General features: G+C 35.4%; 1 protein-coding gene and 1 long non-coding RNA gene across 12 annotated transcripts in view; one reads left to right on the top strand and one right to left on the bottom strand.

Annotated features, from left to right (window-relative positions):
- Positions 1–18,121, bottom strand: part of LOC101740085 (max-binding protein MNT) — a 56,311-nt gene that overhangs the window by 9,527 nt on the left and 28,663 nt on the right. For all 11 annotated transcript variants that reach the window (XM_038016501.1, XM_062673133.1, XM_012696836.4 and 8 more), the window contains 7 exons: positions 12,818–13,028; positions 5,013–5,244; positions 3,317–3,452; positions 2,915–2,982; positions 2,707–2,823; positions 1,723–1,803; positions 98–187 (listed from right to left, as the gene is read on the bottom strand). In XM_038016501.1, coding sequence (XP_037872429.1) covers positions 98–187; positions 1,723–1,803; positions 2,707–2,823; positions 2,915–2,982; positions 3,317–3,452; positions 5,013–5,244; positions 12,818–13,028 — 935 coding nt within the window. The remainder of the gene's footprint in view (positions 1–97; positions 188–1,722; positions 1,804–2,706; positions 2,824–2,914; positions 2,983–3,316; positions 3,453–5,012; positions 5,245–12,817; positions 13,029–18,121) is intronic.
- On the top strand, positions 16,975–17,961 carry LOC134200360 (uncharacterized). Its single transcript, XR_009975245.1, has 2 exons — positions 16,975–17,105; positions 17,388–17,961. It is a non-coding gene; the product is annotated as an uncharacterized LOC134200360 (long non-coding RNA).

The following is an 18,121-nucleotide window of genomic DNA, read 5'->3' as shown; positions in this document are numbered from 1 at the left end:
ATAGCACGCCGTCAGTTTACCGCTCTGACGCGCGCTAATTTCGCGTTCTGTTTGACGAAGCCTTTAAATAAATAGAATTAACAAAATATTTAATCACCTGCGATATGGGCAGGTGTATTTGTGCTGGATGAACTATAGTGGTGCCATTGAGACCGGTGTTGACGCCGTTCTCAACGTGCTGACCGTTCTGTGGAATACATTATAAAAACCTTTAAAATATTGAAAAACATAATCACTGATTTAATAATACAAGCAAGAGCGCCGTGGCGGGTAGCTTCACATCTCAAGGGCAGCTGCTTTGTAGTGTATCAATGGTGGGCTGGCAAAGGTTTATTTTTATTATGGCCTTTATGACAACTCTGTTTCCCTTTTATTTCGAATTTTATTACATTGCTCCTAAATACCCTTGCATAATCAAATTATACTACATACTTGTGTCGTATAGAAGATAGGCCTCCTAAATGTTCGAAGCTTTGCAGTCATCAAAAGAAAAAAAGCATTAGGTTTTTTAAGCAATGCCAAAACCTGGGGGGTAAGCACGCAGTAATGTAATCTTTATACTTTTAAGGAATTTTATGACCCGGTAACTAAGACCTTTAAGTCAAGTCTTATTTTAATTTTAATGAAAAGTTTTTTATACGAAAAATGATATTACGAAATGAAATGAAAACGAAATGAAATGATATGGGATGAAATATGATCTCAGTAAAATGGCGGTCATTTACTGAGACTTTTTCAGTGGACTTTTAGGAGGATCCCGAGAAGTTACGTCCAGCGGCTTTGTTTCATTTTCCTACATTTGTGCACACTTTCACAGATATTAAACAGTTAATAAACCACCGTTATTACACATTTAAACCTGAAGAAACACTAAATAGACAAAATAAAACAAATCACACAACTTCACTCCTCGCGTTCCCGCCAAAAAGTCTCCTTATATTTTTTTAAGGGATTTTATGACCTGGTAACTAAGACCTTTAAGTCATGTCTTATTTTAATTTATATTCTTATTTTTATGAAAAATGATAATATGGAGTCAAATGAAATGAAGATGATTTATTTGAGATATTAATCAACTGGGATGAAATGAAATGATAAGAGATGATATGGGATGAAATATAATCTCAGTAAAATGGTGGTCATTCACTGAGATTTTTTCAGTGGACTTTTTGGAGGATCCCGAGAAGTTACGTCTAGCGGCTTTGTTTCATTTTCCCACATTTATGCACTTTCACAGATATTAATATGAACAGTTAATAAACCACCGTTATTACACATTTAAACCTGAAGAAACACTAAATAGACAAAATAAAACAAATCACACAACTTCACTCCTCACGTTCCCGCCAAAAAGTCTCATTATATTTTAACCTAATTTTACGTCTACCTTCCTTATGAAATAGTCATTTCATGTATTGTATCTTTTATTTTTGTTGTAATATTATTAAATATATATATAGCACCATTAGAATGATAGAGACACATTTCGAAATTTTTGGATTTCGACTTTAATTCCAAAATGGACTTAGAACGACCCTTTTCGGCGACTCTCAAATGTCCAAAAGTAGCTTAAAAAGGGACAAACTTATCCATCGGGCCATATTTTTACTCTGTCCCCTTCCTTCTATCGGTTTGAAAAATTTTCGATGTTTTAAAAAAAAAAACACATTTTTTATAGAGACCCATAATTGTAAAGGTGCGATTATAAGTGAGGTTGCTTACTTGTTGGGGCGTGGGTTCGGTGGCGGCGAGGGTCGTCAATGTGACCGCGCCGTGCCTAGCTCCGTACGGGGCGCGAACCATCTGTATCCGAACGATATCTCAATATTATAATACATTCCGAAGAATAAACAATTTAAAAACACTTTTCACACCCCTCACGAATCAATTCGGGATTTGTTAATTACAGTTTTTAAATCGTCAAAACTTTAGCGCGAATTCGGAATACACTTACACCGCTGTGGAAAAACATTTCCAAACAATCCATATATTTACATTACTTATTTTTAAACCAGTAAAATACGCTATGATATTCCTATGAACTATTGTAGATCGCAACTGTTCCTATTAAACTTTAAAATGAGGTGGATAATAAATAATATTTTCCTTAATAAACAACAAAACATGACCAGATGTTTTGTAATGTCGAATTTCACTGCAAATTTGCAATGAAAAAGTATTTGCCATGTTAATATTTTTAAGAATTATTTACGAAATATTGGAACGCGAACGACAAGTAATAAACTAAAGATAGATATACTTGAAAACGTCAATGTTGGACCAATCAAGATCTCGATTTTCTAAAGTACACATATATTATTAGCAGTATCAAACATTTGTTTGAATGAAGAGAGATATGGTATACATAATTCAAAACTTTATCTAGGTACTGTCACATTTGAATTATCTTTCGATTACAAATGAGCCGTTTTAGTTTCTCTAAATATCGATTACGTTTTACATTTGTTGCTTTTAGTTTACCTTAGCAACCATTATCCAGAGCATACAATTAAATCGGCTAAATGACCCTGAATCCGAGTGACATTGACCATGAACTAAGTATCGCACTTTCCATCACTGGCGCTAGTGTCGTATCAACTCCAAACGAACCACTAGATGGCAGCTCTGCCGCGTCTGTTTAGATAACAAATCCTAATCTCGGATTAGGTCAGCTCTAGTTTTGGTCGAGCTACCAGGCGCACATACCTGTGAGGTGGTGGGTGTTAACTGAATGGGTAGCGTACGTAACTTCGTACTCAAGTTTAAGGTGTGGGGTGGAGATGATTCCATTGATGACGTCGAACGAGGCGGCGAGGAGGTAATCTGAAAACGGCACAGTAACAACGCGTTAATATTTTGTTCGAAGTATATTTATATTTATAGATAGCAATTTATTGTTACTAATGGTACTTACACTAATGGGGATTCCTAAAACTTGTCCGTTGATTGGTTCTTCCCGGTCTTTCTCGTCGGAAATAGCGTCTGTAAAAATAAAATGTTGTTTGTTTTAAACCAATGATTTCAAAATTTTAGCGAATATTATAAATACGATCTAATACGAAAAGTTTCAAGAGATATCCACTATCTCTTGGTCTCCGCTCGAAACAGACTGGTTTTTTTAACTAGTAGTATTTTTATGATAAATACCTCCAATAAATACACATAGCAATAATATTTACTTACAAGTAACTGAACACAAAATATAAATAAGTAATTGCAGTAGTAAACTCGAATACGACATGCGGATGACACCGAATGTTAAATAATCTCGACCACAAGTACTAGGAATGCATGACTTTGAAAGAGGTCAACGTACCGATACTCCGTGGGCGCACAGTGGTGCGAACCGAAACTTCTCGTTTTAACGCAGCCAGACGCTGTTGCGCGGCGATTTTCTCGCGAGCCAGCCTTTCCATTTCGTGCTCGCATTCGCGCTCCTTTCGACGCAGAACCTGTCGACGAAGTACTAGGCTATCATAAACCATAAAGAGCCACTGTAGAATGTGTATGGCATGAACCGTATGACTCGTTCGCCTTTATGATGGAATCTTTGTGATTCGAAGTTGATTTCTTATTGCCAAAGTACTTTAAGAACGAACAAAATGGCATTATATTAAAGAAACGAATGTCGTAAAAGGAAAGTTATGAATTAAATCGAACAAATGTCCTTTTCGTCAGAGGAAAGTTGCGAAGAGAAGCCATACCTGTAATTCAATTACGATACAGAGGGAGTTCATTTGACGCGGTCGGTCGGTGACGTGTTTTAAGCGAATTGAAAATTTTTGGACTTTATATGAAGTTAACTTTCTGTAAAACTTAGCTATTGTTTCGTTCACTTTGAGCGTAAATGTTTATTAAATACGAACGAAACGATATAAACAAACAAATAGCTGTTATTGTGTTCGCCATGTTGAATTTTCAGCGACTAGTTAAGAATAGAGTAAAATTATAATTTATATATTAATACGTGAAGCAAAAACTTTGTATCCCTTTTTACGAAAATTGCGCGGACGGAGGAGTGTGAAATTTTCCACACTTGTAGAGAATATAGGGAAGAAGTGCACAATGCTAATATTTTTTTTATATAATGCATAAAAGATACATTAAATCAATAAAAAAAACATTACACACGCTACATACCACACGTATTTGACGCACACACGCATGCATACTATTTATTGTCAAACTTTTGTTCTTGACGCCTGTTGTCAAATTGAGATTAAATATTGTTTGTCTTTGTTAATATTTTTTATAGTGTAGTCTTGGCGAAATTTGTGATTATAGAAGTATAAAATATAATCATAATAGTGTACAAACTTACAATTCCAATTAATTATAGTCGAATTTCGACTACTGCGGGACCTCTAGTAATATAATCAATCCTCAATCAAAAAACAATAGAGCTTCACTCAATCGATTGATGCTTCAAAATTACTAGGCTTGCATAAAAGTAAAGAGGTAGTGTTTTGTGTGTCAAATAAGTTCAATGAGCGAAGTGATCGGAATATTGGTTCCCGTTTTCCTCAAACTAACTTAAAAATATTCTATTAGGTCATACATGTTACGGTATCAAACTATTCACGCGTTGTAAGTTCCATCAGTATATCGGTGTCTTGTGGGATACGAATAGGTCTTTTAAATGTAAAATTGAGCTGAGGAATGTACGAAAAATTTCTAGAACTATAATACCCCAATCCCGCATTATCTGGATTGCGGGATTCGATTCATATTATTGAAATTTACAAGTGGCTTTGATTAAACAAGCTACTTTTTATATAGCTGTTGCATCAAAACTAATAAAATGTTAATAAAATTAGGTAACTGTAGGAGAGAAATTTAATTTAAATTTTCGAGCACCATGTATGCATGTGTGTCATGAAGGATATCCAAACATAACAAGTATCCTTGCAACAGTTATTATTTATTAATTTATAATTTATTTTAAACGCATTGGGAGCAACTCATCAAAGTACCAGGCGTAAATAAACCAAGAGAGGTGATTGTTTCCATACCTGAATATACCTAATCGCGGATCCCAAAATAGAGAGATTGGAAGTCTTCTTGTCGTCAGAGGTGGCGGGAAGCTGTCGCTTGAGCAGCTCGAAGCACTCCTTTAGGTGGGCGCGACGGTTCTTCTCCAGCTTGTTGTGGACTTCGCGGGTACCAGCACGTGGTACGCTGGAGGCGCTGCCTCCGCTGCTACCCGTGCTACCCACGGAGGGAGGGGAGGGGATCTGAGATGGCCTGTAGACAATGCAAAATGATATTTAGTCTAAATAAAAATTTCAAAGCACATTAATTAAGAACGCATTTTTAATATATTTTTGTGTTGCTTGAATGTGGTGTGTGTGTTGCTTGAATTCCCGAGCGCTATGACATGTCCTTCTTCAAACGAGGTGTGGAGAGTATTATGCGATAGGCAGCGGCTTGGCTTTGCCCCTGGCATTGCTGAAGCTCACGGGCGACGGTAATCATTCACTATCAGGTGGGCCGTGCGCTCGTCTGCCTACAAGGGCAATAAAAAAAATTATAATGGTACACCCGATGTTAAGTGGTTAATGGACGTTTTGATAGAGATAGATCGGATAGTGATATCCATCCTAGCGGGCTTACATTCCACCCTGCCACAAATTAAACATGCATATTTTTATTAAGTTACTAGCTGACCCGGCAGACTTCGTAGTGCCTCAATCGATAAATAAAAGACCTAAACTTTTGTATAAAATAAACTTAAAACAAACAAAAGGAATCCGTCGGACGGGGGACACATCAAAGGAAAATCAAAATTGTTATTTTTATTCAATTCCGAACATTTTCATATTTATCTACCTTTTAAACCTTCCCTGGACTTCCACGAATAATTCAAGACCAAAATCAGCCAAATCGGTCCAGCCGTTCTCGAGTTTTAGCGAGACTAACGAACAGCAATTCATTTTTATATATAGAGATTAATAATTTTGGTGGTACGATCATGAAAATCTGTCCCAAAGGTATCTTCTAGGCTACAAACTCAATATCCAAGCTTTAGAAAGAATATTAATAACTCTCCGTACTCACAAAAAAGGCAGCGGTGGACCGAAATGAAAGTACAGGCAACCGAGAAAGGTTTAGCAATAGTTTATGACTTCTTAATTGTTTACGACATTACGTGCAGAGGTTTCATATTGCCACACACAAACAGGAAAAATGTAATTATTTTTCCTCAATGCAATCGTCAGATCTTCGACTATCAGTATCGTACTACGCGTAAATTTTTAAAAATGTATTCAATTCAAACAATATAATTGAGTCTACTATTATCAAGTCGGCAATGTGACTTTTGGACAATTATTGGTAAATCAGAAAAACTAATTATTGACTTTGTATTCCATTGGCAGTCACAAAACTCTTCTGAACGACATCTTAATGCAGGTTTTGAACCGTATTCTTTGAAGGAGACGATTATATTCAAATCAATCTGTATTGACATATCAATAACAATGCACAGATTGCCACCTTTGATAATAGACGACTCAATTGTTGTTTCATAAGCTTATCAACAAAAAGTACTTAATAAAATAATACTACCGACATTTTTGCTTCACCGATTTAAAATATTGTTTGCTTTTTCGTCTACCTAGCTAGTCATCTCGATGAGTTAAGCTGCTTTCCGACTACGCTATACTATAGCGCCTTACAGTATAGCAACCTATAATTAGCTAATAATATATAAGTATAGTACAGTACAGTGTGAACGTGTCCATTACAATGTATGGCGCGCGATATTGTAATAAATGCTATGAGCTATATGCTATTATATTATAGCGTAGTCTGAAGTCGGCTTAATGGTAGATTCACCGAACTTGTGTAATCATTTTTTTTTTCTACCTAAGCTGGTATCCTTGAGAGGCTATTCCAGCGTAACCTTAACTAGTAGGTGAGCTCACGGGGCTCAAACCTGACGACGTTGCTAACACGAACCCTAGCGCCGTGCTTCGCAGAATCTACCACCGGATCGGAAACGCGACCCACTGAGAAGATCCGGCGAGAAACTCAGTGGGCTGTGTCTGAGGGTTGTAATCGTAAGGACGGACGATACAGCGTGTTGTATCCCGCACGGTTAAGTATCCAGGGTCGTAAGGTCATTTGGTTTAGCGACATTTTTGCAACTTTACAAGAGAGCCATTTAAAATTTAAAATTTGGGAAAAAATATCATAACCAAAAAAACTTCTTCAGCTATTTAAATGGAATAAACTTAATCCATGTTGAATTGAGGCCGTCAGCGCAAAAATGGCCTAAGCTTACCATAGTTATTATGGAACAATGAAGTTTAAGTTTTCATGAATTTGAATTTGAGTAGGCAAAAAAAATGATACGCGCAAAAATAATGTTTACAAAGCCATCTGTTATCTATGGGTGAAACTATGGATAGGCCGGTTTTGCATCAAAATTTATTATATTTTAAATAAATCACAATTTACAAAATTATAATTTGCGTAATTACTTGGTGGTGGGACCTCTTGTGAGTCCGCGCGGGTAGCTACCACCACTCTGCCTATTTCTGTCGTTAAGCAGTAATGCGTTTCAGTTTGAAGGGTGGGACAGCCGTTGTAACTATACTTGAGACCTTAGAACTTATATCTCAAGGTGGGTGGCGCATTTACTTTGTAGATGTCTATGAGCTCCAGTAATTACTTAACACCAGGTGGGCTGTGAGCTCGTCCACCCATCAAAATACGCAGACCGGTTTTTTTTAATTACAAGAGGTTGTACAAGCATGCTGTGTCATATAACTAACATTTGGCAAAACGAATATGCATTGGCTGCTACAGCAAGTGCGCGGGGACTGACAGTAACCACATACATTCGCCAACACTCGCTCTGGCCGCGCACAACCAATGGGCTGCCTTGCAACTGGCGCGTTGTATCGGCTGCCGCAGCCAAGAGTTCCGGGCTGCTTATGTCCGCGGCCACTCATACTACGCCATATACTGCCATATAACTGCGGTATTGGTTGCCGCAGCCAGGCTGCCTAGTGCGCGGGGAGTCTTAGTCGTATTTAGACAACCAAAAGAGCTACAGTCCTTTAGACACGGCGAAACATATTCCGGCGAAATAAACCACGAAATATATGTGGGACAAGTCATTCTATATTCCTAAGGTTATGGCGTGTGTAAGTCATGAATAATGCAAGTTCGAGCAACACAAGGACATATGTGATGATCATCGAGCCTATGGGAATACATTATACAATCCTAGTTATTATCCCAACCTTGACAGCGTTCTGAAGAAGCCATGTTCGTTCGTAGGGCTGATCGAAGTTGTGTTTGTTAAAATCGTTGTTTTATTAATATCGATGACAATTAGCAACCCTGTGATTGAGCGTCTGAGAAGTGATCAAATTCTCTGAGAGTTTTTGCAAACGCACCTAGTGGAACTGTAGGTGGACTATCAAAATTCCCGCAAAAAAAAGCCCATCCGTTCGTATTCGAAGGAACGAACCACAGAATTTCAATATATTATTATGAAGTTTTTTTCCTACCTATGCTGATAGCCTTGAGAGGTTATTTCAGCTTCACCCTAACATGTAGGTGAGCTCACGGGGCTCAAACCGAAGTGTTGTTAACACTGGCCCTAGCAAGAGCAGTGCTTCGCAGGATCTACTATCGGATCGCAAACGCGACCCACTGAGAAGATCCGGCGAGAAACTCAGTTGGCTGAGTCTATGGGTTAATTCGCTCGTCGAGCCCTTCGTCGCAAGCGACGGGTTCTACGAGGACGGTGACCGATGCTTGTGGTACCTAAAAGCACCGTTATTGGATCGGGAGGATCCGTAATGGCGTACTCAGGGCGAGGTCGACTGTTTACCATTCGGTCTACAGGTATATGTAGTTAAAAACCAGATGACTCTTCTGAATGGGGCAGCGAGCTGGTCAGAGCATTGAAGTGAACGGTCTTTTCATTCCGATACACTCTGCCACCAGCAATTACGTTCTATTAATATTGAGTTCTAAATTTTATGTTTTCATATTTATAAAACGTGTAACCCTCAGACACAGCCCACAGAGTTTTTCGCCGGATCTTCTCAATAGGTCACGTTTCCGATTCGGTGGTAGATTCTATTATTCACTATTCTTGCTAGGGCTAGTGTTAGCAACGGCCTCAGGTTAACGCTGGCATAACCCCCTAGCTTACACATATTTGGAGAAAAAACAACGTTAGGAATTATTTATAACGGGATAGAGACTTTAATAGCATATCTTCCAACTGGCAACAGCAAGCTAACAACGGACCTAGTAGAATGATTAGAATATTACAATCTCGTCGGTTTGTTTACGCATCACCCAGTTAAAGCCAATTTGCCTACTAGCTTGGGAAGAATAGGCCAAGTTCCCAGAACACGTAACAGGATCGTACTAGGCAGATTATATTCTCGGCCTAACCCTGACACACATTTTCCTAAATCATTCCTTACGTTCATGTAGGTGACTTGGAAATTTACCTAGACCTAGGTCGCGTTGATTCATAATGTGTGCTCATTTATTTGTACAATATAATAATTATGAAATCAGTACAAGTTCCATTACATCTTAATTGCGTGGTACCAGTGTGAGATTTCGTAACAGTAATTAAAATTACTTTTACAGTTTCACAGTTTTACAGCTTCTCGCGTATATTATCTATCGTCTTTACAGGTTTCGTGTTCACGAATGATTAAAACGTTATTCGCCAACGTTAAAATTTTAACAATTAAATATTGTTATGAATTACATAATATTATTATGTGATCTATATAGGTATCTAATATTCTATAAAAAATATTGATATTGTTTTTTACATTTATTAAATATTTAATTTACGTAAAAATACTTATAAAATTATCTTTACAAATCGCGAAAATTTAAAGAAATGATCCTTAACTTCATTTGTTAAAAATAAAAATAAAGTTTTTTTTTGTAAGGGAGGCAAGTGGGTGGGATATCAAAAGGGTACTTACTGTAAGACCTTAAACAAGTAATAGGCAGCGGTTATTCTCCTTGGATTGTTGATGTCCATGGGCGACGATGACAACTTACCATCAAATGGACCGTATAAAAAAAATACTTTATCAACATTGGCAATAAATTGACAAATGATCTTAGTTGTTGTAACGGTCAACCCTACTAGGACCTCATGACATTGTAGAAGGTACACTGATCAATTTAATTTTCCAATGCGTTGACCTATTTACATTTTAAGATAAATCGAATCGAATTGTAATATAAATCGTAAGATATAATTTTTCATGAAAATATATTGTAGATAGCTTGTAAATTAAATACATATTCAATTAATGTGTACGAGGTTATTGGGGGTGCGTTATATTACACGTGAATTTGAAATTTATCAAGCGTGTTTTAATAAATTGATAATGTTGTTAATTGAAAAACAAAAATTCAAGGAAATCCATAATAAGTGTTTTATTTTTATTTTTTATTCATACGCTATTTACTAACACGGTGTTATTAGATTGGGATGTATGTACCTATGCAGCGTAATATTTCAATGTAATTTTCACTATCAAATAAGCTCAAAATAATGATTTTATTACTTTGGCCTAATAATACCCAGTTTTTTTACTACACTTATTTGTTAACTTCACCCTATTTATTTATATATTTCATTGAAACGTTTTTTTAAATGTGATTAGTTTTTTAGTATTTTGTGTGTATTTATAGCCCTCAGGCTGGTGAAATGATGTATAGTCATCTGGCTGGAAGAAGCTAGATGAGAGAAGCCTAGGATCGTGCTCAGTGGAAGCGCAAATGAAGAGGCATTAGTCCAGCCGTGGACTGCTATAGGCCGATGATGATGATGATGTATTTATTTATATACTACTAGCTGACCGGGCAGACTTCGTAGTGCCTCAATCGATAAATAAAAGACCTAAACCTTTGTATAAAATAAACTTAAAACAAACAAAAGGAATCGGTCCGACGGGGGACACATCAACGAAAAAACAAAATCCGAGCATTTTCATATTTATCTACCTTTTAAACCTTCTCTGGACTTCCACAAATAATTTAAGGCCAAAATTAGCCAAATCGGTCCAGCCGTTCTCGAGTTTTAGCGAGACTAACGAACAGCAATTCATTTTTATATATATTATTATAATAATATAGTATAGTATTAGGACCGGAATATTCTATCAGTCCCTAAGTAAAAAATCCTGCTATACAGACATAGCATAGCTGTTTTTATCAACGGATGAGAAAGCCGGAAGGTGGGATTCTCTGTTCCATAGTATAACAGTTGTCCCTTCAAATCTTTACTTGGCAGCTTTACGGCGAAAAGCTTACGATATGCCCTACCACCAATATTTATGAAAATTCCAATTTTTGTCGGGTCTGTATGTATATCAGAGGATATTATTTCCCTTCATCGTAGAGCTCATTCGTATTGAGTACGTATTTCATTTAAAATATGGTACCTGCCTGCGAGTTTTGAACACTTGCCCAGTCACGTCACTAGCGTATTGGTACTACACCGGATATCTTATACTTTAGGCCGCGACGACTTCACAATTCTACACACTCAATACAATAATGAATGACAGACAAACAGATCGTCTTTGCGGATTAAAAGTGCACAATTTCCAAAAATATTCGAAATTGAGTTAATCTGCGGAATGATTTGGTATCACCGGTATTTTTCTCATAAATACTGTCAAAAGAGCGTAGTTTAGTTTTAATTATTTTTTTTTGTCTTCCTATGTTTTAAATACTATTAACAATAATTTATCTTACTTTAAAAGACAGATAATGTAACTGGTAAAAACAAAAAAATAATTGTTGCAAAGATGATTAATATTAAAAATATAATAATAATATGTTAAACTTTTAAAACACTCTCTTGTAGTTTAGTAAGTTTTGAGATTATACAGTTTTAGTGCGAGAAGACGATATGTTCCTGCTACTTACTACACACTCGCTCTTCCTTACATCGACGTTACCTATAAAATACAACTTGCTATCGAGCTGCTAATATCTATTTTAATAGTTTACACAAAAAACAACTTTTATAATATCGAATGTGGAATAAGACGAAACAATATCTCGAGTTAAGACTCACTTTTAAAAAGAAATCGCTTTGGTTCGTGCGTAGGTAGTTAAAAGTCTCAGTTTCTGGAACCTGATTTTCTTAATCGATTAATTTAGTGTTATTTTTATACTGAAGTGGCATCTATATTAGTTTAGAAGTCTACTTTGAAGAGGTAATCACGACATGATTCGCGCCAATATCTACTATTTAATTATGAGTTAATACTCTAAATCATTTTAATGTAAATCACTTGTATGTTGGATTAATTTTAACATCGTTAGCCCATTATCGATTTCACGATTCCGTCTCTGAGATTAAAGTCATGTTTCATTCTATAATATCTATTACAACAATGGAGATACAACTTGACCTCTTTGCAGTATCAGGCAGCATACAAAATCAGAGGTCGTGTAATATACGTGGACCGGTTGGCTGGTTATCAAACGACTAATATTTGAGCATTCAAGGTTAATTTGAATAAATTTTAATGCGATTTGAATGTTTTCAAACTATGTACCATACAGCGATAGGCATCGGATCGGGTGGGCTGCAAACTCGTCTGCCTACCAGGGCAGTAAAAAAAAACTTCTATGGCCGATGTTAGTAATGTACAGTATCTTTATTTTATATATTTTTAAATTTAATTTGATTGAAATCGAAAAATCTGTGTGTATCGTTTTATGACAGAACATTAAAAACAACAACGGATGCGAATCTCCAGCTGTTTTAGACAGCGCTGTTACTAGGAACACATACCCATGACTGGTGTTGCTCGTCGTACGCGGCCTGGAATGTTCTTGTGCGAAGTCGATGAGGGGTGCGGGGTGGGGGGCTGGCGCGGACACCAGCTCGAGGGCGGGCGCGGGGGGTACCGGTGACGGCGGTTTCACATTCACGATGCCGTTGCACGCCGTCACCGGCATCACCGTCGCTGAGCGCACTATCACAGGCGACTTCGGTTCCTCTTCTGTAAATAAAACTTCACGTTATTCCACTTTTATATTAACTAAGAGACAAAATCGTCCTGATGAAGCTGAAAAAAGCCACTGACTAATTGAAAAACAGTACCTAAGTAATCTAGTTTCAGATTTTCTGAAAATTCTGAAATATTTTATCGGACACTCACTCGGTCCGGTCAGTCGGTACTTGTCAAACCCATGTCAAACACGTCGTCGGCTGCAATACGTGGCGGTAAAGTACCAGGATCGCATAGAGGGCAAGAGGTTGCGTGAATGGCCGAATGAAACAGATGTATCAGTCAGAGTGAGATAGTACAAACGAACACGATATGACCTCGTTAAACGTTATACGATAACGTGCTGTATTTCTTTTACTTAGAGGTTATTATTGCCTGAACTAGACAAAATCAGTCACGCTGCAATGAAGAGTGAGACGGACTATATTAGCGCATTGTAGCGACAGAGAGGAATAGAAAGGCGTGGTCAGGCGTTACGGTTACGTCAGTACATGTGGCCTACACGCGCGCGTGCCAACCGTTTGTTTGTAGTTGGCACGCCAAAAATCAGCTGCTCGACGGAGTAGCACAAATAACAAGTAGCGGGACTCGGAGCCAGTGCCGGCGGAACAGACGCCCCGAATCGTGGCTGAGCATTAGATACAACGTGACCATGTTATCTGGCATGTCTTGTTTACAATCACTTACGGACAATATACGCGTCATTGTTTTAAGAAGGTCAATGTTTTATCTGACATCGTTCGAAACAGACGAATCGAAGTCGTGGAGCGTCGGAACAAAAACCGATAACATGATAGATTTTTAGGCGAGAGTTTTCGTCATAGAGTTACTATTCTAACTGGAGTGCTTACTTCGTTTGACATAAAAACTAAAAATATACTTTATGTCTATGGCTTAAAGTTTATTTTTAAATAGCAAAAGATGTAAGGAAAAACGGTCTGAAAAGAGAATGATTATTAAGTGGTGGTGTCCCTCTCGCACATTTTACAAACAAAAAGCAGTGTTGCTAGCTTAGCGGATTTTCCATAAAATCTCGGAATTTGGACCCCCGTCTTAGTTATCAAAAATGGCTTTTAGTGGTTAGTGGATTTTTTAGTAGCTTGGGCGTTGTTGAAAATTATCGAAAAGGTTAAAATCAATCCACTTTACAGGATTTTAAACATTTTATGACAATAATATATCTAAATACATATTATTTAAACGATGTGACTTAAACTTAACTAGAAAATGTTGCGAGAATTTAGAATTTCCATCAACGTCAAAAATTAAATTGGTTCAAAATAAACGTACAAAGTTATGGTGAAATTAGTTTCGGATGATGACAATTTATTAAAATAAATTATATAAGAAGTATTGATTATATGATATATATTGATTTTTAATAGAACATCATATATTAATAAAACTTATTAACAAAAAAATTATTGTTCTATATTAATAAGAACTCTGTTTAATGGAAAATTTAATGGTAGGTACGTAGATTTCTGATGGTTTTCATGTTGAATTTGGTGGAAAGCCAGATTAATTGTTGGCATCACCGAAAAAGAGCTATGAATCATGGAGTTAATAAGTACCTACAACTGGAGTGCTGTCTGATGCCGAGAAATCGGTCTCGAAAGAGAATACTTTTTGGTCGCGGTGTCCTTGTCTAATGTGGTGACCATATAAAATTTATTTATAGGATAAAATTATACACATGCATCAGTTTTGAATTTACCTTAAGTAATTCTGTGTAACCCTATGTAAATACAAAACACGTGCTTGCAACGTTTTATTTATGTAAATTCAATTCTAAACATTGCTTCGTCGTCATGGTGCCTTTTTTCGACGTTTTTTTTTGGAAGTTGCTGCGTTGTCGAAAATCTAGCACTGAGTTTTATTACAAACATCATTACCTCAGTGCTATTACTTAAACTTCCTCAAACTCATGTTTAACGTCCGAATACTCAACCGCGACTTAAATATTATGTTGAACTTAATTACGCAATTCCTACTTTAGTGTACTGGCTAAGTGGGCCGTGCAAATTAATATTTGACACACTGAGTGAGACACTGCAACACACATGGTCTGCGCGTATCGGGTGCTCTTTTCCTACATTCACATCTTCAATTGATTTAAAATTACTTGTATTTTTACTTCTGTGCTATTATCATGACACGTGTATATTAAGTCTACTAGTTACATTTTATGAAATAAAACACAATGGGTAATAAAATGAAATGAACTGAAATTCATTTATTTGTTATATGTAAACAATTAAATAACTCTTAAATGACAAGTCAATACACATAACACAATACACATAGTACTTGATCTCTATTTACAAAATATTGGTTATATTATTATTATTAAGTTCAGTAAATTTTCTGTAATCTTATAATATAACATTTCCTCTATTTATTTTTAAGTAAATTCTTTTTTTTCAACGAAATACATAATTTATTTTAATCAATATCTAAGTGGACCATGAGTATCATTAAAATTTCGCAATTTAAATTTCAATTCAATTAAAAATCGCCATTTTTCTTTAATAAATCTAAAATCGACTTTATATTTACAATCACTATTTCACGACTTTTAAGTTTTTGTTTCAATACCTTAACATCTTGTCGTAATTTTGCTTTTCTCGGGGTATTTTTTATTTCTTGCGTTTGAGTACTTGATTCTTCTTGTTTGACCTTTTTAAAGGACATTTTCCAGAAATTCCAAAGTCATATTTACTAGAAGATCCTCCTCGTTCGCTTAACGTCAGGCAAATGATATACATGCTTGCGTGCGACGCTATTCAATACAATAAAAAAAGTTCAAGAAATACCACGTGATGGCTCTTATAATATGAAAAATACATTGCAAAATTATAGTTTTCACGATTGTTTTTTCAAATTTAGTATATGACATAGATTAAGTACAATTTACAAGACAAATGGTATTAAATATTATAATGAGAAAATATATCTCACATTTTAAAAATATATGCTCACACTAGTAAAAATTTATCAATGAATCTGACATATGGAAGGATATTCCACAAACTGGAGAGGATTCTCGCTTAAAACCACTTATATTAAAAGTGTTCACCATGATTACACGGAAACTTTTACGATTTTCGAAAAAAAAACAAGCCACAAGCTGTATCAGTGCCATTTTAACTTCGCACTACAAACGTAAATAGACGCCATTTTTCTTTTAATCCATTCATAGCTCTTTTTCGGTGATGCCAACAATTAATCTGGCTTCCCACCAAATTCAACATGAAAACCATCAGAAATCTACGTACCTACCATAAAATTTTCCATTAAACAGAGTTCTTATTAATATAGAACAATATTTTTTTTGTTAATGAGCTTTATTAATATATGATGTTCTATTAAAAATCAATATATATCATATAATCAATACTTCTTATATAATTTATTTTAATAAATTGTCATCATCAGAAAATAAATTCACCATAACTTTGTACGTTTATGTTGAACCAATTTAATTTTTGACGTTGATGGAAATTCTAAATTGACGCAATATTTTCTAGTTAAGTTTAAGTCACATCGTTTAAATAATATGTATTTAGATATATTATTGTCATAAAATGTTTAAAATCCTGTAAAGTGGATTGATTTTAACCTTTTCAATAATTTTCAACAACGCCCAAGCTACTAAAAAATCCACTAACCACTAAAAGCCATTTTTGATAACTAAGACGGGGGTCCAAATTCCGAGATTTTATGGAAAATCCTCTAAGCTAGCAACACTGCTTTTTGTTTGTAAAATGTGCGAGAGGGACACCACCACTTAATAATCATTCTCTTTTCAGACCGTTTTTCCTTACATCTTTTGCTATTTAAAAATAAACTTTAAGCCATAGAGATAAAGTATATTTTTAGTTTTTATGTCAAACGAAGTAAGCACTCCAGTTAGAATAGTAACTCTATGCTATGAATGGATTAAAAGAAAAATGGCGTCTATTTACGTTTGTAGTGCGAAGTTAAAATGGCACTGATACAGCTTGTGGCTTGTTTTTTTTCGAAAATCGTGAAAGTTTCCGTGTAATCATGGTGAACACTTTTAATGTAAGTGGTTTTAAGCGAGAATCCTCTCCAGTTTGTGGAATATCCTTCCATATGTCAGATTCATTGATAAATTTTTACTAGTGTGAGCATATATTTTTAAAATGTGAGATATTTTGTCTCATTATAATATTTAATACCATTTGTCTTGTAAATTGTACTTAATCTATGTCATATACTAAATTTGAAAAAACAATCGTGAAAACTATAATTTTGCAATGTATTTTTCATATTATAAGAGCCATCACGTGGTATTTTTTGAACTTTTTTTATTGTATTGAATAGCGTCGCACGCAAGCATGTATATCATTTGCCTGACGTTAAGCGAACGAGGAGGATCTTCTAGTAAATATGACGTTGGAATTTCTGGAAAATGTCCTATATAAAGGTCAAACAAGAAGAATCAAGTACTCAAACGCAAGAAATAAAAAATACCCCGAGAAAAGCAAAATTACGACAAGATGTTAAGGTATTGAAACAAAAACTTAAAAGTCGCGAAATAGTGATTGTAAATATAAAGTCGATTTTAGATTTATTAGAGAAAAATGGCGATTTTTAATTGAATTGAAATTTAAATTGCGAAATTTTAATGATACTGATGGTCCACTTAGATATTGATTAAAATAAATTATGTATTTCGTTGAAAAAAAAAGAATTTACTTAAAATAGAGGAAATGTTATATTATAAGACTACAGAAAATTAACTGAACTTAATAATAATAATATGTATAACCAATATTTTGTAAATAGAGATCAAGTACTATGTGTATCGTGTTATGTGTATTGACTTGTCATTTAAGAGTTATTTAATTGTCTACATATAACAAATAAATGAATTTCAGTTCATTTCATTTTATTACCCATTGTGTTTTATTTCCTAAAATGTAACTAGTAGACCTAATATACACGTGTCATGAAAATAGCACAGAAGTAAAAATACAAGCAATTTTAAATCAATTAAAGATGTGAATGTAGGAAAAGAGCACCCGATATGCGCAGACCATGTCTGTTCAGTGTCT

Source organism: Bombyx mori, chromosome 16 (assembly GCF_030269925.1).
Source record: "Bombyx mori chromosome 16, ASM3026992v2".
NCBI lineage: Eukaryota > Metazoa > Arthropoda > Insecta > Lepidoptera > Bombycidae > Bombyx > Bombyx mori.
The sequence above is the reverse complement of the archived record's forward strand: the minus strand, read 5'-3'. Positions and strand labels throughout refer to the sequence as shown.